General features: G+C 35.5%; 1 protein-coding gene across 1 annotated transcript; it reads right to left on the bottom strand.

The window, feature by feature from the left end:
* Positions 1-1,835: 1,835 nt before the first annotated feature.
* Positions 1,836-20,324, bottom strand: LOC127860824 (uncharacterized). Its single transcript, XM_052399116.1, has 3 exons — positions 20,186-20,324; positions 16,879-17,026; positions 1,836-9,856 (listed from the first exon to the last, which is right to left on the bottom strand). Exons 2-3 carry the CDS (start codon positions 16,990-16,992, stop codon positions 4,835-4,837), a joined length of 5,136 nt encoding a protein of 1,711 aa, XP_052255076.1. The 5' UTR covers positions 16,993-17,026; positions 20,186-20,324; the 3' UTR covers positions 1,836-4,834.
* Between the last annotated feature and the right edge of the window lie 3,586 nt (positions 20,325-23,910).

The following is a 23,910-nucleotide window of genomic DNA, read 5'->3' as shown; positions in this document are numbered from 1 at the left end:
AGGATTATGCCTAATAATTATTATGGCCATACAACATAAAACAATACAATTGTAAGTAAATGAATGTTGGAAGGACTTAACTATCAAAGGGAGAAAACTCTTGTTTGGTTAAAACGCAATACACTATTAGTTACCATTAATTTACCAGAACATCACACATTTTCAAGTTGTTATGCATATTGTTTGTCTGGGTCACTAAATAACTTAATGGTCACTGTTGATAAACTGTTACATGTGCCCTTATAGATACTGTTTATGATAATCTTGCAAATTCATCAGTTTGTTTAAATGTTATTTTCAATAAATAATGTTTTTGTATAGTGCATTTCTTTTGAAAATTGATAAAATTCTTGTGCAATTTTTTGTTTAAATGAAATCTCTAACAAAGATCCAGTCTACTAGGCTGTATGTGTTGTTGCTGTATAGCCTGTGAGGACTTCACAGGTTAATTTGGGACATGTTGTGCACAAGCCATATGCCCTGTTCAGTCACTCACCTGATTTTGGGTAAGTTTCACGTAAAAAGAGCAACTTTTAAGGGCTTTACTACAGCCAAATAAGACAAGCAGACCTGTCTGATGGCCATGGTTTTCAACGTACTGACACCATTTTCTAAATCAGCCAAGATATCATTAGAATAAATGTGTCATTAAGATTGGACGAAAAATGTTACTAATGGCGTCTTCACTAGGATTCACTATGAACATGGAAAACTGCCTTATTCCTACAATGGAGGCCATTATTCAACAGACCTGCACCTTTCTCAAACTTGGTTGAGAAATCATTACAACAAATGTTTTGACCATGTTTAATGCACATCTGACTTCTATAGTGTACAGAAGCTTTTTCTTTAATTTGACCAGGTTAAATACTTTTTGACCTCACATGAACCCCTATCAATCTCGGCAAAGATATGATTGACGTTCATGAAAATTCTTCAAATGGTATAGGAAATATAAAAAGGAGAAGAAAATAGAAGCTCAAACCTTTGATCTTGAAGTAAGAGATAATAAACCTTGAGCCAGCATGACTGATTCATGACTTCTGCACATCACTTCAGTGTTCATATCATTTTAGCCAACTTTAATGAAATTCTGTCAAATTGTACGAGATATGAGGGTAACGCGATAGAGTTATGACAGACTGGCTGACAGACCAAGGGCATTCCTATAATCAACCACCCACTTTGCAGCGGGGGTTTAAAAAGGGGCATAATTATGCTTAATTGCAGGTAACAGTAAAGGAACTTTGACAGTGACTCGCGCTAAGTCCCATTGACACGTGAAATTTCAATTGAATACCTGTAGTAGACAGGTATATGGAAATGAAACCAAATTTCTGAGTACCAAAACAGGAATAATATCTTCAAGGTAAGAGTTATGGAATCTGGACAGTTACCGCACAGAATGACCCCAAACACATTTGTGGAAAATCAATTGAATTGGAAACCTTTCTATAAAGATGTTGCAAGTGACCATAACCAAATAATTTGTACCAAGGAGGCATAATTCTGCTAAATTTAAGGTCCCAGTCATGGAATACGGTCAGTGACCTCAAACCTGTGACACGTGTGAAGACTCAATTCAATACCAGTAGTTGAAACAGGGACACAGAAATATTGCATTTTTACCTTGCCAACAGCATTACACAGAAGTCAATATTTGGTTGCATAATGGAGCTCTGGACTATCCAATATACACAGTACATGTATGTACAGTCCAGCTAAAAATGTACTCAAATCCTTTGCCAAATGTTGGTTATTTGAACTAGCAATTATCCATTGTATTCAATAAAGTTGCCAAAGAAAAATGTATTTCACAAAAGTCAATAACCATGCAAATTCTATAACTTTTATTTACAATAAAAATAACTTTAATTATGTACAAGCAAAAGACATCAAGGTATGAATGAAATGACATCACACATATTTCAAATGGAGCATTTCTAAGCAATTTATAACAGCAGATGTTTAACATGGCAGGTCTGTTACTAATACATGTAGATTCATTATACAGATGACAATTTCTGTGAAATTGTTCAACAAACTAATATGTAGCTAGAATGTAGGCCAAAATTGAAGTGTTCATATCATGTGTTCTCTTCCAATATTGCAATTCGACTACGCATCTTATAGTTCCTAAAAATAAGCCATACTTTAAAGTTTAAGGCATAAAAATGAATTTGTTGAATATTTCTGCTACCTGAAGTTAAATAGTTTTATAATGATATAAGCTTATCCATGCTATTGATCGAAAATGCAAATCAATTATATATACTATATATGGAAGTGCTTTAAAATAACAATTTTTAATTTGAAAGTTGCCACAATTCAATCTGAGTTGTATTACAATATTTGCCTACAATTAATGCAACCTGTGTATGTGATTTGTTTGCTGATAAATTTACATCTTCCTGTCCATAACGTGTTTGTTATACTAATTAATGATGCAATTAAATTGGCACATTCAACAAGGTTACATATGCGATTCAAATCGGGAAAGTATTGTACATAGTGTGTAGATGAGCAGCTTATTCGTTAATAAACGTTTTTTTCCAATAAATGGGGTACAATGTAGTTGCCATTTCTTACAAAGGGAGAACACTATCTAATTGTTCAACACAGTGAATGCCTGATAGCCTCCCTTAGTTTTATAAACAAAAACTTAACAAGAATCCTGGTTCACTTCATTTCACAAACTACAAATCCTTGTCATCACACTTGAAGCAAAATTAACAAAATTGTGATAAGTAGAAACAATTAATCACAATACAAGGAAAACAACAACATATTAATTTATAAATGCATAAAAGAACATGTAACTACGCTAAGCCAAAGGTCATTTCAAAAGGTAATAAATACTATGTAGTATGCAGAAGTCAATAAATCTTTCAGAGAACAAAAGACAGGGTGCTGCACCAAGCATTTTTTAAATGAATTGTAATACTTGCTGCACCTCTGTACAGTACTTGTCACACAAAAAAGGTGTAAATCTTGAAGATAAATATTTTTGCAAAAAATTAAGGGCACATGAAATTACTTTGGTAAAAGGTCTAAATGTGTACAAGAAACTAATTTGCCACTCAGAAGCTAAGTGAAAATGGCTATCAGCAAACAGCATAAAACCAGAACAGCCTGCAAGTAACTCGTAGTCTGTTTAGGTTTTATGCTGTTTGCTGCTCATCAGTATCTTAGGATTGGAAATGAAGCCTTTAAAACTTGAATCTAGTAAGAAAGGTCTTGAATTACATTTAACTTTCATAGGGACTACAAATGCATAAAAATACACATCTAAGGAGTAAAGGTTACGAGGATCATCAGACGATGACACCTGACTTGTATGGCTAACCACAAGGCCACTTTATGGCAGCACCCTATGTCTTTTGTTATCCAAAATCCTTCCCTAGCCAAACAAAATTTCTTCAACTTGTTTAATAAAAGAGGGATTTATCATGGCTCAGCACTTACATCTAGACCCTTCATAACAGATTAAACTGACCCTTAATATTTGGCTGTAAAGCAGTCATAATTAAAGTTAAAATGTAACAAGCATTCACATTAGTCAATATTTTCAGATGACACAGTGTTTTAATTGGAGCATGAGAATGTCTTGTAACCAAGAACTTAAGTCGTTTAGTTCATGTGGTTTATTTTTTTATGCTGTTGATTTGTCATGAAATTACCGAAGTATAATAAATAAATTATAGCATTGACTTTAAGCAACAAGAGATGTGTTTGTCAGAAACACAATGCCCCCTACTGCACCGCTTTGAAGCCATATATTTGACATTTTACCTTGAAGGATGACCTTTGACCATGAAGGATGACCTTGACCTTTCACCACTCAAACTGTGTACTCCATGAGATACACATGCATGCCAAATATCAAGTTGCTATCTTCAATAATGCAAAAGTTAAAACCAAGGTTAAAGTTTTGGGACACATACAATGAATGAATGACTGACTAACTTACTGACAGAAAGACAGGCCAAAAACAATATACCCCCGATCTTTCGATCCGGGGGCATCAAAATTGACGCATACATAATTCTCATTTTTATAACAAATTTAACATTCCCAATCAATATTCTGCCAAAAAGTAAGTCAGGATTTATTAGTTGAACATTTACAAATATTACTTACAACAGAAAGTTTCTTAAACTAAACTACAAGATTTATGTGATCTGAAGTCTTTGGACAAGCAAATAATTCTATGTTTTAGCAAGGCTGCACAATGTCCATTTTATTGTATTGGTTTTACAAATTGGTTTTACAAATGTTGCATACAATTGGGTCCAGAAGCAATTGTATTGGCTTACAAAAATGTGTTGGAAGCATTGCTAAAAATGTGCATAACAAGGCGAGGAATATCAAATCTCTTTAAGTGTAGGAGGACAAATTAAATTCCAATTTATATCTGCTTTCTGATTTAAATATAGTACAACAATCTTACACGTAGCAAATAAGTCACATTATGCAATTGAGTTTTTAAATATTAAAGGGTATTCACATAGTTTTCCAAAGTGAAGATGTTTGTAAGCTGTGAGTCATTTGTCCCACCTTACCAAAAACACAGAGTAATGAATATTTGAAATAAAAAAAGAAAAAAACCCGATTTGTTTCACAAAAATCTGTTGGTGCATATCAAAATGAAATTAATAAATCCCATACAAAAGAAAGGATTATACAGTTTTTTTTCAGTATTCACACATAATTATCAATGTCACTTAGTTAAACTTTTGTAAGACATGATCAATGGCTATGACAAACTAAACAGACAATGCTGCCACACTTTTCGACATGGAAAATAAACAACACTTTATACTCGAAAAAAGCTCTACACCGATTGTATTAACTCAAAAATATTTTTTTCAACAGTGGATTTCGAAGACATGTCCTCTCTCTGCCTGGAGTCAGTATTTCCGCAACCAAAGTTGTCACGATTGAGAAACGCAGCAAATGAATTTTCAAACGATCCTTTCTCATCTGGGACAGCACTAACTGGAGTTGTTATAGCACTAGCGGATGGATTTCCTAGATCAAGTTCTGAAAAGAATCGCTCTTTTGAATTTCTACGACCCCTTTGACCACGAGGGTTTTTCTTTGTTTGTTCAATACTCTTGTTTACATTATCATGCATATGGCACACAAAAGTAGAGTTCTGATTATTGTTAAGTTTTTCCTGAACAAATAATGTACGCTTTTCGTCAGCACTGCGCTTGCGAAGTCTGCTATCTCGAGATCGTCTCTTGGGCGACTGAGAACTGCGCGCCATGTTGTTAAGGGAAACTAAGCTATGCCAAATATCGTTTGAACTCTTCCACGAATTGTCATCATTCTGGCCTTCCTCTTCTATGACATCAAGGTCCCTTTTCAAGGACTCCCTCTGAGATTTGATTTGCTGCTTAAAGAGATCATTCGAAATTATTGGTATTACCAGCACACTGTCATCTGCTGGTATCAACACAGATTTTTCAACATTGCTGTCGAAAGCATGCGCAAACGATTGGACTAGAGATTCACACTTTAGGTCAGCTTCAATATTCACCTCCCGTCCTTTGTTCGAGTCTATCAGAAGATCAATAAGGAATTCCAAATTGTCAAGATTTTTGAAAAAGTTACTTTTAAAGTCTATACTGGGTAACAACATCTTTATTAACTTGATGGTTTTATCATGTAAAGTCTGAAGGCAGTGCCTAGGATTGCTGCACAATGCCACATGGGCAGCATTGAGATCTATAGTTATGTTCACTATGGGAATGGATGTCAATTCTGCACAATTCTCTCCACACAAAATCTGGCTCCCACTTGAGGCAGGGTTTACAAATGGGATGTCTGATACCTGATGGTTGGTGTTTTGATCAGGGGTAGTCACCAAGAAATTATTAATTGGTTCAACAAGAACCCTGGAAGAATCCTTGTAATTATATGATTCATGAGAGAGATTTTGACTTGCAGATGTAGCCACCTGAAGCAGTAACTGCGATGTAGCGACTTGCCCAGAATTGAAAGTTACAGAACACGAGTGTGAAACAGTGCATGATTGACTATCTTTGCTAGGGCTAGGTATGCCAACACTATCATCATTACTTGCAAGCGTGTTGTTTTCAAACTTTAAGCTCGTACTTGACGGAGCTGTCATGTATGGCACATAGCTTTTTTCACTGCACAGATAAAAAGGCGAAGATTCACTACTCACAGGAGTTCTACACAGTTTGTCATCACTAGCAACAGAGTCAATTTCACTCGTTCTAGTGACAGAATTGGGGCTTGTAAATGACATTCCAATATTATTAATCCGACAAGTTTCATCCTGTAAATACTTTGGCCTTGAGTCACTTGCCATCCTGTGGTATTCAGGATCACTATCATAATCGTCCAATCCACCTAAGACTTCGTCCATAAGCGAGTCAAATTCTGCTGTCCCTACCTTACAACTGCTTATCATTTCAGCACAGTCTGGGAACAATGCCAAAAACAGGCGGTGCAATTTCTTCTGGACGTCTAACAACCGCACTGTACATTTTATGAATTGTCTGTAATCCCTTGGCAGTTTGTACGAATTCTTATCATGGTCGCTCATGTGATCGCAGTCATTTTTGCAACAAGAACAGCAACTCAGTTTATTTCCCTTTGTTCTCTGATTTCTAGAAGAAATGGAATCGTTATCGCTCTGATCATTCCCAGAACTTTCATTATGATCTGAGTCTGAAGAGATGTCATATTTCTTAGATTTTGAGCAAGTGCGAGTAGATAATGTGCGCTTTTTGCGTGGTGGAAGTGTTTCAAATTCATCCTCAGAATCATGTAAACAGAAATCTGGGTCAGACTTTTCAGACTTATTCCTCAACATTTCCTCATCTGAGGAACTCTCACTATATGTAAAGTCCAACTCAACCTTCTTTTTTATTTGTCTCCCTGGTTTGAATTTTCCGATAGTTCGCTTTGCAGTTTGTCGCTTTCGTAGATGAGACGATACATTCTCTTTACGAGGCACTTGTGGTTCTATTACAAACTCCTTTGGCTGTAGGGTAGAAAGTTTATCAGATTTAAACACATCGTCCATATCCAACAAATTATCATCGTCATCATTGCTTACGTCCATTTTCTCATTAATTGCAGCCAAATCCAGACTCAAACTAGCCATAACATCATGGGCGCCTTCATTTGCATTCCTTTTGCATGCCGCATCATCTTGCTTACTGCCAGAGAAGATGTTCAACCATGAAAAACTGTCAGGTGTTCCCTCTACTTTTGTTTCTTTTTGATCATGAACCTTTAAAACAGCATTACTACTAAGATCATGGGTATCTGCTTTTGCTATTTCTTCATTTATTTTGTCTTTAGACCTCAACTCTTCTGTTATTTCTGTTTCATTATTATCAGCAAGACATTTTTCTTGTTTATTTTCAATTGAAGTACACTTTTTCTGAGTACCAGGGTTTAGGCGTTCCTTTTTGATCTCTGTTATATTGCTTGACAAGAATGACAAGAACTGCTGTTGGAAGGGATTCAGTGACGTATTGGAAACGTCTGATTTCTGAGTGTCTTTTAATTGCACAATTGCTTTGGTTTTCTTTGATTCTTTTTCACACATTAAATTTATTATGTTTTCATCCCAATGTTGCAAGCTATCTTCATCATGTTCAACATCAACTGTTTTCAACTGGATAAGTTCTTTCTGGTCTTCAGGTTTGTCATGACATTTATTACCACTATTTATTGATTTATCTTTTTCTGAATCATCAACATCAACACATTTCAAAACAATCTCAGCAGATTTTTCTTTCAAAGCATCTACAGAAATTTGCTTCTTGAACAAGGGTTTCTTGTTAATTGGCTGTTCTTTGCAATTTTCAACAGATTGTTTCTTCTTAAACAAAGGCTTTTTGCTCTTAGAATCACCATTAATAACCTCTTTATCATTAATAATAACCTGAGAAATATGTTCCATGGGCATTTCTTTCTTTTCAACAGAACTGTCTTCAGGTTCAATGTTTTGACTTTTTCTCTTAAATAAAGGTCTTTTTCGTGACAGTTTGTTAATAGGACCAACATTTTCTATTTCACTTGTCCTATCGCCTTTACATTCCTTGTCAATTTTGACATCATCCAAAACTATTGGACTGTTTTGTGACCCAAGCTCTACCTTTCTCCGACTTGATTTTTGGTTTTTATGCTCGACACCTGTAGAATTGCTTTTAGGGCTAGTTTTAGTATCAGCAACAGATTGGTTTTGTTTGCCCTTTGAACTTTTATCAGATCTTAGTTTCAGTCTAAGCCTGCCTTTGAATTCTGAATTTACGCGATTACGATTTTTCCCATTGATGTCCATGACAATTATGTCACTGTCATTATCATCATTAGTCTCATTAACACTATTGTCAACCAATTCTGTTGCAGTGTCATAACTAGCTCCACTTTTCTCATTTTCTTTGATGTCACAGTTCAATGACACAGAGCTGTTCGGATTATCTGACATAACAGGTGCTGCTGTTATGTCTTGCACTTTGTTCATATCTGAAACCTTAACTGGAGAAACAGGAGTCTGAAATGGAGAATTGGGATTTGAAAAGCTGCACTTGCATTTCCTGGGTGATCGAGTATTATTGTTTGTTTCTAAAACATTTCCCCCACACCTTGAACAAATGTTGTGCTCAGCTTTGTTGAAATTCTCCATGTATGGAGAATCAGGAGATAACAGTGAATCCCCATCAGTGTTAAAGTATGTCGGGGAATTGTCTTCTAACGCCACTGATCGCACTGAATTTCCGTTACTTCTATTGCAGGACGAACTGCTTAGCACTTCAGTTTCAATCCCTGAATCATTGACGTTACTCACAGAATCCAGTTCCTTTGAATACGTAGGTAACAAGTCAAGCAATCCCCCATCAGAAGGCTGTTCAATATTAGACTTTGTAGCAATACCCAGGTATTTTGTGCAATGTGCCTGAACATCCTCCAGACTGCTGTCTATAACACGTATTGGTTTTTGCGGGGACAACTTCAGTTTAAGAACTTCACTGCCGCCGTCTGGTCGAGGACTTTGCATAACTTTCCAGATACCGACATCTTTCAAGCTATCAAACACATTTTCTCCGTGTTTTCTTTTGTACGGACTGGGTGCTAACTGCTCCGCACACAGTTTACCCTTTTTGTCTTTCACAATTATTATTCCGTTTCTGATTTTACTTGGGCTATCACTGTTTTCATCGCTGTCTGTTTTACCTGTAATCTGCCCAGATGAAAAATTGTTTGTGTTCATATAATCGGTATCTTTGACACTATTTTCTGGAATATTTGTTTTTATCCTTAATTTCAATTCCCCACTTTGACTCTGTACTTTAAAGCTGGGTGCTGGAACACAATCATATTCTGTTGTACCTTTTGATTTTTCAAACTTGCTGGGTGTCAATTCTTGGGGTATAGACACCATTCCTTTTTTGATGGACAAAATAATACTTCCGGAATTTTTTGGCTTGAAGCTTTTCTTTCGTTTCCTTTTAAGTTTAACTTTCGTTCGCTTACTGGATTCATGATCTGAGAGTATAGTTAAGCTTTTTCCAGCAGATATTTTCAGCAAGACCTTTCCAACTCTCAAGTCATGCTGATTTTGGCTCTTAGATTTAATCCTGGCTGCCTGGTGAGATTTCCTGATGTGGTGTGACAGTGACAACAGCTGGTGAAATTCTGCTGTGCACTCTGGACACCTGTGCTTAGGTGGCTGACCAAATCGACAACGATGGCACTCGCGGTGAGATCGACTGAGGAACCAGTTGTGGCAGTAACGGCATGTGTAAATGCGGCGGTCAACATGGGTACGTCTATGAGCCTGCAGCTGGGCCATGGTGGCGAATGTCTGAAAGCACAGTTAGTCAGTCTGATAGCTTCAATAAGGTCTGTATTAATACTCTAGCTTAAGATCAGAAGCCTCAGACGCAAAGTGGCACTGATATGGTGTAAACTCATGGACTTGCATAAAAGGTCGCCAAGGCGTTTTCATAATGCTTGATAGTTAAAATTTAAAACAATATGAATAATATTTCACTTACAAGAGCTGTCACCATAGGATGACATATGCCCCCACAAAATGCTTTTTCGAAACCTAAACGCGGACCCCAAGTTGAAGGTCAAGGTGAAAGGGGAAAAAATGTGTGTGCCTATGGAAAGCCCTTGTCCATTTACACATGCATACCAAATAATAAGGTTACATCTGAAGCGACATAGAAGTTATGAGCATTTTTTTTAAGTGTGACGGACAGACAGACAGACGGACAGTCCGATTACTAAATGCACACCTTCGGTGTCATAAAAATACTGTTAACCAACAAATCATTTTGACCATTTTTTTTAATTCTTAATCAAAGGATATAAATTTGGTTAAGCTTAAAGTTCAAACCACGGAAAATTTATCAAAATCACCAGACCATATTTCAATCAGAATAATTATGGCTAAACAAGATGCCTGTTTCTTATATATTGCTACCCTTGTACAAAATTTCAAGCCATTTGAAAGTATTCTAAAATGAGTGTGTCCTTGACATGTAAACTTGGGTCTAATGCATTATGTCAACCCATTATTAGTGGCATGTTATTTGAATGAAGAAGTTATTTTTTTTTAAGCTGTATCGTGCCCATATATTGAACTGACATGTCACATGTGAAGTTTTAAGTATGTTATTGACCTCTAACTTTCGTACCCAGATTAATTCAGTGCTTTATTAGTGGACATCCGGACGTAAATTACACCCGAAAACAGCAGTCATACGACCATTATGCAAATGGTGGAAGTCCCTTGGACGTCCGATAATCCACATGTACGCTATTTTCTAATACACAACACGTACAAATGTCAACAGTAAAAAGAGTTATTCAGACCGTTAAATCCGCCTAAGAGCGACTGTTATTAATGAATTTCTAAGCGAGTGGCCAATATTGATTTTTCCAGCTGTCAATCAAATTCTTCTTGGTAAGCGCATCAGCCAATCAGCGCTCAGGCAGCCGAATACACGCTGACCCCACGTGCAGCTGTATACAATATTAGCGACCTCTGCACTACAAAGTTTGTATTCAGCAATTAAATATGTAAGTCCACGCTTTCCTCGGGGAAGAATGACATGATGTTGTACATGAAGTCTAATTTTTGCATGATTTTCATCTGTACACGCAATACACGAGAAATGTTTCTTTGTTGGTAGAATTTTCTTAACTTTCTGTGAATAATAAAATCTGGAAATGGTTTCGGATAACACGTTTAATTATAGGCATTTGAAAATACTAAAATTGAATAATGTATTTTGTTATATCAACGGCCATAACACATAATGCAATAAGTAGTCCAATAAAGTGTTTTGAGATTTCCAAACTACCGGTACGCATACATATTGGTCTACATGCATGAATGACCTGACAAGTTATATCGCAATTCGGAATTAAGCGTACTCTGTAATATTTAAAGAAAGACGCATTTTTATACTCCAAAATTCGCATTCACCTACGCATTTTTTTCTGAAAGGAGGTACATGTAACATTTTAAAATCAGACGTTGATTTGTAGTAATTAATAAATATGACCAGTGCTCTATGCTCTCAAATCGCGTCTCGTGATTAACGCATGTTCAATGGGAGTTCTCCCATCCCACAATTCAATTAGTATATGCACTTGCGTAAAATGGAGGACATTTGCAGAGGTCAATATTTGCCGTACTTTGGTTTTGAAAATAGCAATTGTAATAATACTGGATTATCGGGTAACGGATAGAGTTGGAACATGTACGTATATTAAAATTCTGAAATAAAAGTGGGACTTCAAAATGTATGTCTGGGATGTCCAACATTTAAGGCTTGGAAGTCGGGACTTCCAACTTTTAAAAGCTAACGGAAGCGCTGATCTGATTTGTTATGAAACATTTCCTAAGCAAATTGTGAACATTGGTGGAATGTTACTTTAAAAATGTCCCACTCACTTTGAGGTTACAGTCAGAATAATGAATTGACAAAAATCTACTACATGTAATACATGTCAAATATCTGTAATGCTGGCTCTAAACAGTGAATGTTTGTAAAGTTATTTAAAAATTAACGGTTTTGCCTTTAGCGACACTGTCAAGATCTGAATTATCAATATCAATCTATGATAGTTATAATCTACATGTAGATTCAATAATGATTGTTATTGCTTCAATGGAAATGTTAATAGATTTGCAAAATGACTATTTTGTAAATATTTATCATAATCAACAAAAAGTTTGTAATTTATACAAGTGACTTTGGCTAAAATGACACTTACCAGTGAAATTGATAGTTTAAGCAGAAATTCATCTTTTTATGGGAAAAAATATATATATAAATTCCCATAAAATTTCAAAATTTAAGACTATATTAAATGTTCTAAAGAAAAAAATCAGTTCAGTTCAATTGTAAAACCTGTACAAGTTTGATCTCAAAACCTTTTCAAGACAGCTAAAAGTAAAACCACCAGTCTGGAGTTTAAGAATTTTTGGAATAAAAATATATTTCAGCCAGAGAAAGTCCTATTGAAGTGTTATAACAAGTAGTTATCATCTTTGTTGAGAAATTTCTAATGTAAACAATATTTTTTTGTTAAATATTAATGTCTCCAACCTGATGTGTATGAATTTTGTATGACGTCTCTCCCTACAGTTATACATCAGTTAACAATTAAAATCAATATTTGTTTCATTGACTGACTGGAACAGGTTTTCATGCAAAATGCCCATACATGATGACTCAATTGTATTGGTGAAATACATGTACATAAAATAATGACAGCATCGTCTCCTCTTTGAGGTAATTTGTGATTAGCTTGTTTTAAATCGTGAGATTAATGACACAAATTAAGTCTGCACAAACTGTTTTAAGACTTTAAATGATCTCTTAATGTGACCTTGACATTGCAGGTAGTGAGCTATACGCTGTTTACGCTGTTTCTTAACGGTGGTCATTTGCGGGAAATTGTTTTTTAATTGCATGATAAAAGACAACTTTAAAGTCTATAGAAGCTGTTACATGTATGGCCCAATTTTACTTTTGACCCATAACTGTTGAAATGACATATGAGGAAAAGAGGCAGATGTCAAACGCAACATGCTTTACTGTTGGCTTAGGCTTAAATTTACACCATATGCAAACATAATTTGAAAACGTTTAATATCGAGTCAAAATAACGTCAATATTATAAAATAAAAGTGCGTCAAAATCTGAGAATTAAAAGCAAGAACTCTGGGGTTAAAAAACAAGTATTATTGAAACGATGGATCCTCCCCTTGTCTCCCCTTGTTTGACCTTGAAAAAATCTATTATCAGCCTCGATGACCTTGACCCCGGTGACCTCAAACCTCATTAAAAGGTAGAGGTCCATACTATAGGTACCTACATTCTAAATATGTAAGAGATCAGTAAAATGTTGAAGGCTCTTTGAGAAACTGTAACAAAAGTTTGACGGAAAATCTATTATAAGGTTCGGTGACCTTGACCCCAGTGACCTCAAACCCAGCGTTCGACACTAACGGGAGTCTGAGACTCCATAAAATGAGGCTCAGACTCCCTGTTTTTGCGTCAGGGGAGTCCGTCGGACTTCTTTAAAATCATCTTTGAATTTAAAAAAAAAATCAGTTGATTTCTTATTTGTTTCGCAAGATGAGATTGTCCGAACTTGTGTGGATCCGAAAAATGTGCCACAAAGCATTCTGCTTGAACACATGGACAAACACAAAAGAATCCGATTTTTTATTTTGGTTCTCTGTCACTGTCCGTGCGTGTAGTAATAGGGGAACATGCAAACAATGAAACAAGTGTGGCCCTTTTTTTCTTCACTGATATTTTTGCTGTAGTAAATTAGCTTCGCCAAACAATTTCTCATTACTAGAAAAATCATCACAATACCCGAATGTTTTGCACATTGTACATTTTTATGGCCCAAATGTACTGAAGATCAGACCGGCTTTGAACCATTTGAGCGTGAATGACTTGTGTCACTATCAATCAATGATTTCAGTGGTTTATTGCATTTTGTAGGCATTGTCATACCAACCACACTAATGGGTTCCTACCATGTACTCCTCACGATAAAAACGTGGCAAGTTACTTAAGAGACTGATAATGGCAACAGGTAGTAATCCTCGCGGAAATTGTGCTTTGCATACAAAATATTGTCTAAACATGTTTTCATGGTGTACAAACCTTATGATGAAATTACAATAAAAATTAAAATTAGAATTATATTGTGTTTCCCAATTTCCGCGTTCTTGGAAATATTATAAGAAATATAAATAAAGCAATGAGAAATACAGTACACTCCACGCGTTTTCCCCAAAAAACGCGCTCCCTCCGCGGGTTTTTTCTGCTAGCGAGTGTTCACGCGGCGTTGGAAGAGCGAGGTGAACTCGATAAAACGCTCGGCGTTACGCCGCGTTCGCTAATTCCCGCGGCGTGTATTACTTTAGGCTAGTCGGTAAATGCAGACACTTACCGTTCTTATCAGTGATCGCCGCGCAACGCCGCGCTAGCAGTGTGCTACTGGGCATGCCAAAAAATAAAAACATTGTTATAATAAATTGTTTAAATACTGTAGTACATGTATAAAAAAGATAATTGTATAGAAAATTAATACGTATAAAAATTATGTTTTTTAATTCACAGGTACGTCTACAATATGAATTAGTCTAATATAATACATTTGACAAATTAATATTTAAATCATAACACATGTGACACAAGGATAAATGTTCCGTAAAATTTCCAAATGAGAATAATAATTCGTAATCCGAAACACACTACGATTTTTAATTGTTAACACGACGTTTACAAATGCTTCCAATATACAGTCATGTATATTTCCCGACAAAAAGCGCGCGAAAATTATGCTGCAATGTACAAGGTCAAGGTACAATGTATACTCCTGCAAAGCGTGCGTGTATTGATTTTTTTTATACAAACTTTGTAGCGCAGAGAACATTGAATTTTGTTGATTTCGGTTAAAAGTTTCTTTGGTATTTATTAACGGAATTATATCGCGAATAAGTTGATATTTCCTCTACAATAATTTTAAATCGAACACGCCGAATCTTTATCGTTACGGTATTTTAGTAGAGTAATTATTTTAACACTAATTGTATAGTAAACTGACTAAAGAAGACATCTGGGCGGAACTGGATTTGAAGTGTTTGACGTTATGAAAACACGCAAAGCTTGTTTACTGACCTATTGTGTAGACTGCTGTCTGCGGTGTTTTGACAAAAGGGATTAACATGTGTGAATGTCACTCTGCCGATTTGGTCCATAATTACTGGTAAACATTGTTTAGAATGTCGACGCAACAAGAATACAACTGTGAATATTAAATGCAATTATCAACTCAATAGTTACCACCTTTTAGCAATCAATGGAATAACCTACAAACAAAGAGAAAATCAATGCATTAGCGAGCAGAGAATTGACTTTGTTCCGACAATTAAAACCATTCCTTATGCATTCGTTGAACGTGTTTACTTGAGTAAGTTATGCCTTTAGATAGGAAGAGGCTTTTCTTTGATTACGTCAAACTGTCAATTCACACAGATTTGCGAGATTTTTAGGGTCCTTGGTCATTTGTATACATGTTCAGTATAGAAAATCACCTGCTAACATGAAAACTTTGGATTAAATTATCAAAATAAAAACAATGTTGCAAACTGTGTTTATATTAATTGGTAAGTATAAGTTAAAAGACGACGTTTTGTGTGTCGTAAATCAACGAGTTTTCTATAAAACAACAACTACTTCTACAACCACGTCGGGATCGATCTATCTTGGTTGTTTTTTTTTTTTAATTGTAAATATTATACTACATGTACATGTATGTACTTGTAATAAATGTAATTTTATTTGAAAATCAGGAAGGCAAACAAAATTAAATTGATCGTTATCTCGTAAAACGCGGAGTTTCCCCCGCGTTGCCAACGCCGAGGGCCGCCGCGTCGGCTTATCAGTTTTGCCGATCGTTAACCGCCGCGTTCAAAATCATGCAAACGCCGCGTATAGCGGGATTTTCTTAATCTCCCTCCAGGTCGAAACCCGCGGAGTATGGAGGGAATTTGGGGAAAACGCGTGGAGTGTACTGTATAGGGTTGTTACACTCTTACGATGTGATTTAGTAACTATAACACAATGTAACAAAACAGAAGGCTCCGAGAATGTTTTTAACACTAATGTCGAGGTAAAACACTAATGTCGAGGTTAAACACGCAATCATAATGCATAATAGAAAATAGTGGAATGCATTAAATGTTTTGCAATGTGATATAACAAATATTGAACAGCAGTCACTTACAACTTAGACCTACAAACAAACATACAATAAAATTTTAACATTTCATGGATTGACATGTGTTAATGGCCGAAAATATGATATAAAAAAGTGTCTTAATTGTTGGACTCCTTGAAATCTATCCAGACTTCTCAATTTCAAAAGTAAGGAGTTCTTGGACTCCTTACTCAGATTAGTTAGTGTCGAACAGTGCAAACCTCATCAAAAGGTAGAGATCCATGCAAGGGACCTACATGCCAAATATGTAAGAGATCGGTAAAATATTGAAGGCGCTATGAGAAACTGTAACAAAAGTGTGAGTAAGTAAGGACGAACTGGCAACTATATGTTCAGCCGAAAATTTTCGGGGAGCATAAAAATCCCTGTGTACTATGTTCTGTGTACCTTGTACAACAAATTTGTTACGGCAATATTGTTGACAATACATTGACAAAAGAGGTCCCTTATTCCAATTGATTTCAAAGCACTCCATACTCAGATGAGTGAAACACATGATAACGCATGTCCATCAGATTATGCTTGTTTGTATGACTTTAGTCATGAAGAGATTTTTACCTTCAAGCAGCGATCCTTATGACACTGAAACGGCCTGGCTTGAAAATGATGACGCCTGTGAGACATTCTGTGCGCCACACTTTTCAGGAACAGACCACATTTTACGCACTTCATTGTTGCGTCTTCACTTTCAACGAAGAAAAATTAACTGAAATGAAAAGTAGATTGATTTGAACACAAACCTATAAAAGATGATAAAAATATGCACAAGTTATTTTATGTTAACATTGAAGTCATCCATTTTTGCCAGAATTTGTCAGGTCCAAATAGGAACATTCCATAAAAAATGTAGGGACATTTTACCAAAAAGTGGGACACCTGAAACGATCAATCATGCCACCTATACTCATTATACTGTGGTCAGTAATCTGTACATTCAGGGGGGTTTCCAAACTTTGCAAGCGTCAAAACCCGGGAGCTCGGGTCAAAGGAAAGCCCTGTTTATCCATATATCCACTTATGCTGCCAACTTAAGTCAGAGCAGCATTAAAGATAGTTCTGGCAACCATAACTTTAAATGTTGCTTTCTATGATTTTTGACTGGCGCAACTTAATAGTTATGGACCAACCCCATTAGGAAAGTCAACCAGAAATCCCGAAAAGTTGACAGTTAACAAAGACCTGTCCAAAACAGCTTTTAAATGCAGTTATTGGCCCAAATCAACCACTTGATCTGAAAGATTGACATTTTTCACATTTAACTGATATATTCTTTCACAAACAACTATCTTAAACATTAACAAGAGTTCCGCGGTCGGAGATGACCGCATTGAAGCCGGATTTTTGATTTAAATGACAGGAAAGTACCTTTCGTGTTTTTGTCAATGCAATACTTAAATTACTGAAATATTGTTCAAAGGTCAAAATGAAATGTAAGTACTTTTCAAGGCATGCCAAAGTTATAACAATTTTAACATTGAAGGTCACAGTGACCTTGACCTTCAAATGAATGACATTGAAATGAGCAGTGGTGATCTTCTAGTACTGGCCAACCTTTATGTCAAGTTTGAAGACTCTAGGTACAAGCATACCAAAGTTATAACATGGAATAAGAACTTTAACATTTTTACCTACCAAAGTTATAAGAACTTTAACATTTTTACATTCAAGGTCACAGTGACCTTGACCTTAGAATGAATGACCTTGAAATGACCAGTGGTCATCTAAGTGTGCTTGCAAACCTTCATGTCAAGTTTGAAGACTCTATGTCCAAGCATACCAACATTTGACCTTCAAATGAATGACCTTGAAATGTCCAGTGGTTACTTACTAGTTCTGGCCAACCTTCATGTCAAGTTTCAAGACTCTAGGTCCAAGCATACCAAAGTTATAACAACTTTAACATTTTTACATTCAAGGTCACAGTGACCTTGACCTTCAAATGAATGACCTTGAAATGTCCAGTGGTTACTTACTAGTTCTGGCCAACCTTCATGTCAAGTTTCAAGACTCTAGGTCCAAGCATACCAAAGTTATAACAACTTTAACATTTTTATATTGAAGGTCACAGTGACCTTCACCTTCAAATGAATGACCTTGAAATGACCAGTGGTCATCTGTTAATCCTGGCCAACCTTCATGTCAAGTTTGAAGACTCTAGGTCCAAGCATACCAAAGTTATACCATGAAATAAGAACTTTAACATTTTTACATTCAAGGTCACAGTGACCTTGACCTTCAAATGAATGACCTTGAAATGACCAGTGGTTACTAACTAGTTATGGCCAACCTTCATGTCAAGTTTCAAGACTCTAGGTCCAAGCATACCAAAGTTATAACAACTTTAACATTTTTTATATTGAAGGTCACAGTGACCTTGACCTTCAAATGAATGACCTTGAAATGACCAGTGGTCATCTGTTAATCCTGGCCAACCTTCATGTCAAGTTTGAAGACTCTAGGTCCAAGCATACCAAAGTTATACCATGAAATAAGAACTTTAACATTTTCGAGCACGCCGCCACCCCGCCCGCCCCCCCCGCCCGCCCGACAACATCAATCTATAAGCCGAGATTTTTTCGAAAAAAATCCGGCTAAAAATTTATCTTTTCTGCTCTTACATATTGAGAAAAACAGCGATGTGACAGACTTTCTTGAAATGCGAATCTACCGAGATTTACGGTCATATGATGTTATGTCTATTTTTAGTAACATACCATGTGCTCAAGTGTTTTCAAATTCAGAATGACATTTCTCAGTATTTTAGATTATTCTGGCTTGTTTTGTAAACAAATTGTAGTGTAAATACAAACTCAAAGTAAATATTATTCAAAACTACCAGATTCACACTGAAATCAGTCGTATAATCCACCAGGCGTAAGTTGTTAATCACAAATAATAAATTTCAGAAAACGAAAGTAGTTTACAATTTCAACATAAAATGTCAAGGTCGATCCGAAAGTATCCAAATGAAATCTCGTCACATAACAAAGCGACAATGGCGTTAAATTTGTGAATTTCAGACTGATGAGAGTTATTTTCATCTATTGTAAGATGTATTTGAATCATTTAAACCTTAAAATATACCCTGATGCAGTAATTTATATTCATTCACCAATATGTGTAGAAATGTATCCAAGAAAATGAGCTTTCTTTGATTTGTGGCCTGACATAAATATGTTATGACTCTGGTTGACTTTCGATACGGGGTTGGCTTCAGTGTACAGGTCTGTCAATACTATATAAACTGTACGCTAAAGTTTCTTTAGCTACATTAAAGAGCTTTGGTTATGGAATTTTCATTGTGACTGTTGATCAATTGCCAAATCCTGGTAGACTTTGCAGTTTTTGTTTTAAATTTTATGTTGCAACTTGCACGAGGTCACACAAAATATAAACAGCTACATTTTCAGTTATGGTAGCCACAAATAAACAAACCATACCATAAGTTAGAAAATCTAAAGCAACAGTAAGATTATGTTCAACTAATAACTCTTGCTTTAAGAATAAACTAAGTGAATTAGATTTGTCAACATCACATTTTATTCAGGAAGAAAATTACTAGCAAACAAGGGAGTGAACTCAATCTTCTGACCCAATTTATTGTTAACATCTTATAATCTTAGAAGATGCACATAATAATACTAACATCGTATGCTAAAACAATATTAAAAAATTAAAAGGCCCTGCAAAAATGCTTGATCTACTTCAATTGAACTTAAACTTATTAAATGTTTACGTGTTTCCATCGTTGGTGCAACGAAACCAAATGTCAACAAATATAAGGCACCAATTATTTTTCAGGAAAACATAATGGTTCACATTGGTAAAATGACAAACAGACAAAGAAAAATATCGTTTCAAATACCACACAGAAAGAGCTGTAAAGCTCTCGATACGTCCATATACATCAGCAACATCGATGAACAGTTTCCCCATCTCAAAAATCCTCCATTAGTTTTGCTGATTATTCGGGCGCTTATACGACATCTAGCGGAGAACTTTCTATTTCCGGCTAGAATGACCCCAAAGAGATTTTATAACAGGAAAGTTGCTGTTACCGTGTTTTAGTAAGGTCAATTCAAGATGTACCAAAATTCGCTTAAATAGTATGCCCTTTCTGCCAAATAATGGAAGACAGTTAAAAACACGGATTTTTTATATATATAAATAAGTGCACGTTATACTTGTTTCATTTGATCAAAGATCATAAATGTTTATGTATAGATCTTTGATTTTATGTAAAATAAACTGTTTTAATCACCAAAATCTACATTCTTTTACACTATTGACAACGCAATCCTGAAAAACGTCAAAGAGAACGCATACTTAGGCATTTCTTTCTCTTACGATCTGAAATGGAAAACCAATATTATAAACATCGCAAAATGGACCAACTCTACACTAGGCTTCTTGAGGTGCAATCTCAGACACAGCTCCCCCTAAGATGCCGGATATCAAACTTTGACCCCATCAAAACTGGAGTGCGTGAGCATTGTGTGAGACCCATACCAGCGCAAGACGACATAGTTAATCTGGAGGGAGTCCAAAGATATGCGGCATGCTTCATCACCAGGTATTAAAAATCCAGACAAAAGGATGTGTATCAGCCTTGATCGAGGATCTGAAACTTTCACACACTAGTATACAAGAGATGCTACGCCGCCACATATTGACGTTCCTGTTAAATGCAGTGGAAGGGCACGTACGAGCTATCAATATTGATTACTATGTGCAACGTCTCAGACCGACACGAAATATTAGCCATAAGCAACTCAAGAACTACATCCACCAAAATATTGTGTTAAAAATAAATACAGAAACGACTAAAATGAGGAAAAAACAAGTTTAATTGCACTTCAAAATCTTTCTTCGACTGAAATAATCCAAATGTATCCCTATTCGATGCATTTTTTTCGGTCCTATTCATTTAACTTTCACACAAATTGCTAAGTGATGCAGACAACTGCACAACTGTAAACACAACACTTTCATGTGTTTTATTTATTTTAAAGAAAAGTCTTTTTACTTTTTCCCGATTCTCAGAAAATATTGCATGGAACAATCTGTGCGCACACATCGCGAAAATAGGTGACTCGACGATATGACATGTTCAGTGGGTATACCCCGTCCGATTGGATGCTAATTTTATCACATCTTTTAATAGTCACATATATGCCATTATTTTATTGGGCCAAATTGCGAACGTTTGTGTTTTTGCAATTCGTTAGCACTTTTACGTAAAAATGTTGCTAAAAATGATTGACCGATAAAACAGAATCTTGTTAAATTGTAAATAGAATATAACAAGAAATATCTTTTAAAAAGTTATACGGCGTTGATTGTGGTCGGTGTTAAACGATCAAACGTTATATCTATGAGATCAAAAACAGCGAATGCCTTTTTTCTGCGCTGTTGTTAGCTGCATCACACGCCAATTACGGGGTGTTGCGCCAGATTTCGTGACTTATTTCGCGTTATTAGATATTATTACTCGGATATCAATATTTACAGAATAGAAAAAACACAAGAAGCATGAAGATAAATGTAAGCATATAGGTCAGCCGGCAACACTCGAATCTTATTTGATTCCATCATTTATAGTATCTTGAATCATCGTGCTCATGCTAAATAAATTGTTCTAATTAAATAGACAAACATTTCTAACTAAATTAATTATTTCGTGCAGTTGTTGAAAACACATTAGAAATCTATTATTTACATACCATAATAATAGCCAAATATCTTGATTTAGTATCTTCTGATCAAAATAAACTTCAAGTGCACATAGTTTACGCGATAGCATTTATAATATATAACGATTTCTGTAACTGACCGCAAACTGACCTTGATACCTTGCGGGTTTGAATGCAATGCATTTAATTGAGGTAACAATTCCACTGCTGGGACGACGGCCTGTTTAAAGCTTTAAACATTTACGTGTTTAACGGTCAATTTCTAAACATTTTAAATATTTTCGTCAAAGCGTATATCAGGTATACTTATATGATCTAAAATTTATGAGAGCACAGAATGCAATATCGTAGTAATTGCCAAATATGATAACACAGTCTTTAAGTACAAACGCTCTGGCGCTGGCATTCTTCTTAATATAAAGGGGCACACACTCTGTATTGATGTCGAGGATTGAGTGTGAAACTGCTCTATCTCTGAAACCTGATCATTAGAGATAAAATTGCTTCATGCTGAATACGCAGTGAACATCGTTGCTAAACGAACTGTAGTATCCCTTTTCATACAATATACTTCCCAAAAATAGTAAGTCGATGGAATAACATATTAATATTAATTAATCTGTTTGTAGATTGCACGTTTTCTACTGCGAAAAGTTTCAGGCCTACCGGCGGGAAATTTTATGTTTTTTATGAAAAGCTGGGATAGACAGCTTTGCCGAAAAAGTTAAATTACTGTTTCAGTTTGTATAAATAGGTTCAGTGAATCGAATTTTTGAAGTTTTGTTTGATTATATGCCGTTTGCAATCAAGTAGTCTCGCTTTTCGGTTATGACGTCTCGATACGAGGTAAACGACACGCTTAGAGGATGTTATTTATTCATATATTTATTTACATTCTAGGTCAAACGCATATAACAATATCACAATACATAAAAGCATAAAAACATAGTAACACCAATGTTATTCTGACAGCTGTAATTATCAAATAATATATAAATATTTAAATAAATTCAAATCTATATATATTATAACAGTTATAAAAATAAGTTATCAATTGAAATGCTATATTTGACCTATGGATAACCCATTTAGCTAAAAGCTTATTTCCAATGGGGTCCATTAAAAGTACGAGAAAAAAATGATCAAGTTGGTATATGATCTAATTTACACGCATATACTTTGGTGTTTGATTGAGAGAAAACATGTGAATAACCAAGCGTTTTGTCTCTACTAAACTAAACCAATATAAACAAAAATGAAAAACATTACTAAACACGAGGCTTAACTAAATACATATTATTGCAAATATGGAAACATTTCAATTCAAATAGTATATATCACAGATTCCAATTGTTTCTATATCACATTCATATTCTTATATTAATAAAACATATATATGCCCTCACTTATGCTCGATTGGTCATTGTCGGCTCGGGTACTACTTACATGTACCCCGGGTACTCTTAAGTATACTTACATGTACCCCGGGTACGGTAAATATACTTACACGTACCCGGGAAATTTTCATGCTAAATCGGTCGTTGTCGGCTATTTTTTTTAAATTAATTATGTTCTCAATTATGTCCTTTTTCTGTTAAATGGCCTCTATATTATACTAAAAAAGCATGTTGATGCAGTTTTTTTAAAGGGAAGTTTGTTCAATATACAAAATATCGTTTTACAGTAATCGGTAGCGCGTTTTACGACATCGGATTTTGGGCGGGAATACAACTCTGGTACAGTTAACTATCGACCGGGTACGTGTAAGTATATTTTTCGTACCCGGGGTACATGTAAGTATACTTTAAAGCACCCGGGGTACATGTAAGTAGTACCCGAGCCGACAATGACCAATCGAGCCTCACTTATCTCAGTTTGTTTGTTTTGTAGATGTGTT

This window comes from Dreissena polymorpha, chromosome 15 (genome assembly GCF_020536995.1).
Source record: "Dreissena polymorpha isolate Duluth1 chromosome 15, UMN_Dpol_1.0, whole genome shotgun sequence".
NCBI classification, from domain to species: Eukaryota; Metazoa; Mollusca; class Bivalvia; order Myida; family Dreissenidae; genus Dreissena; species Dreissena polymorpha.
Note: the sequence above shows the minus strand (reverse complement) of the source record. Positions and strands in the feature narration are given on the sequence as shown.

What these genes read in the sequence shown, in the direction of transcription:
- LOC127860824 (XM_052399116.1), bottom strand. Translation starts at nt 16,992, where the DNA reads ATGAAGTGCGTAAAATGTGGTCTGTTCCTGAAAAGTGTGGCGCACAGA. An exon ending in ATAAGGATCGCTGCTTGAAG is followed by an intron (nt 9,857 to 16,878) that starts GTAAAAATCTCT and finishes CTGTGCTTTCAG; the next exon opens with ACATTCGCCACCATGGCCCA.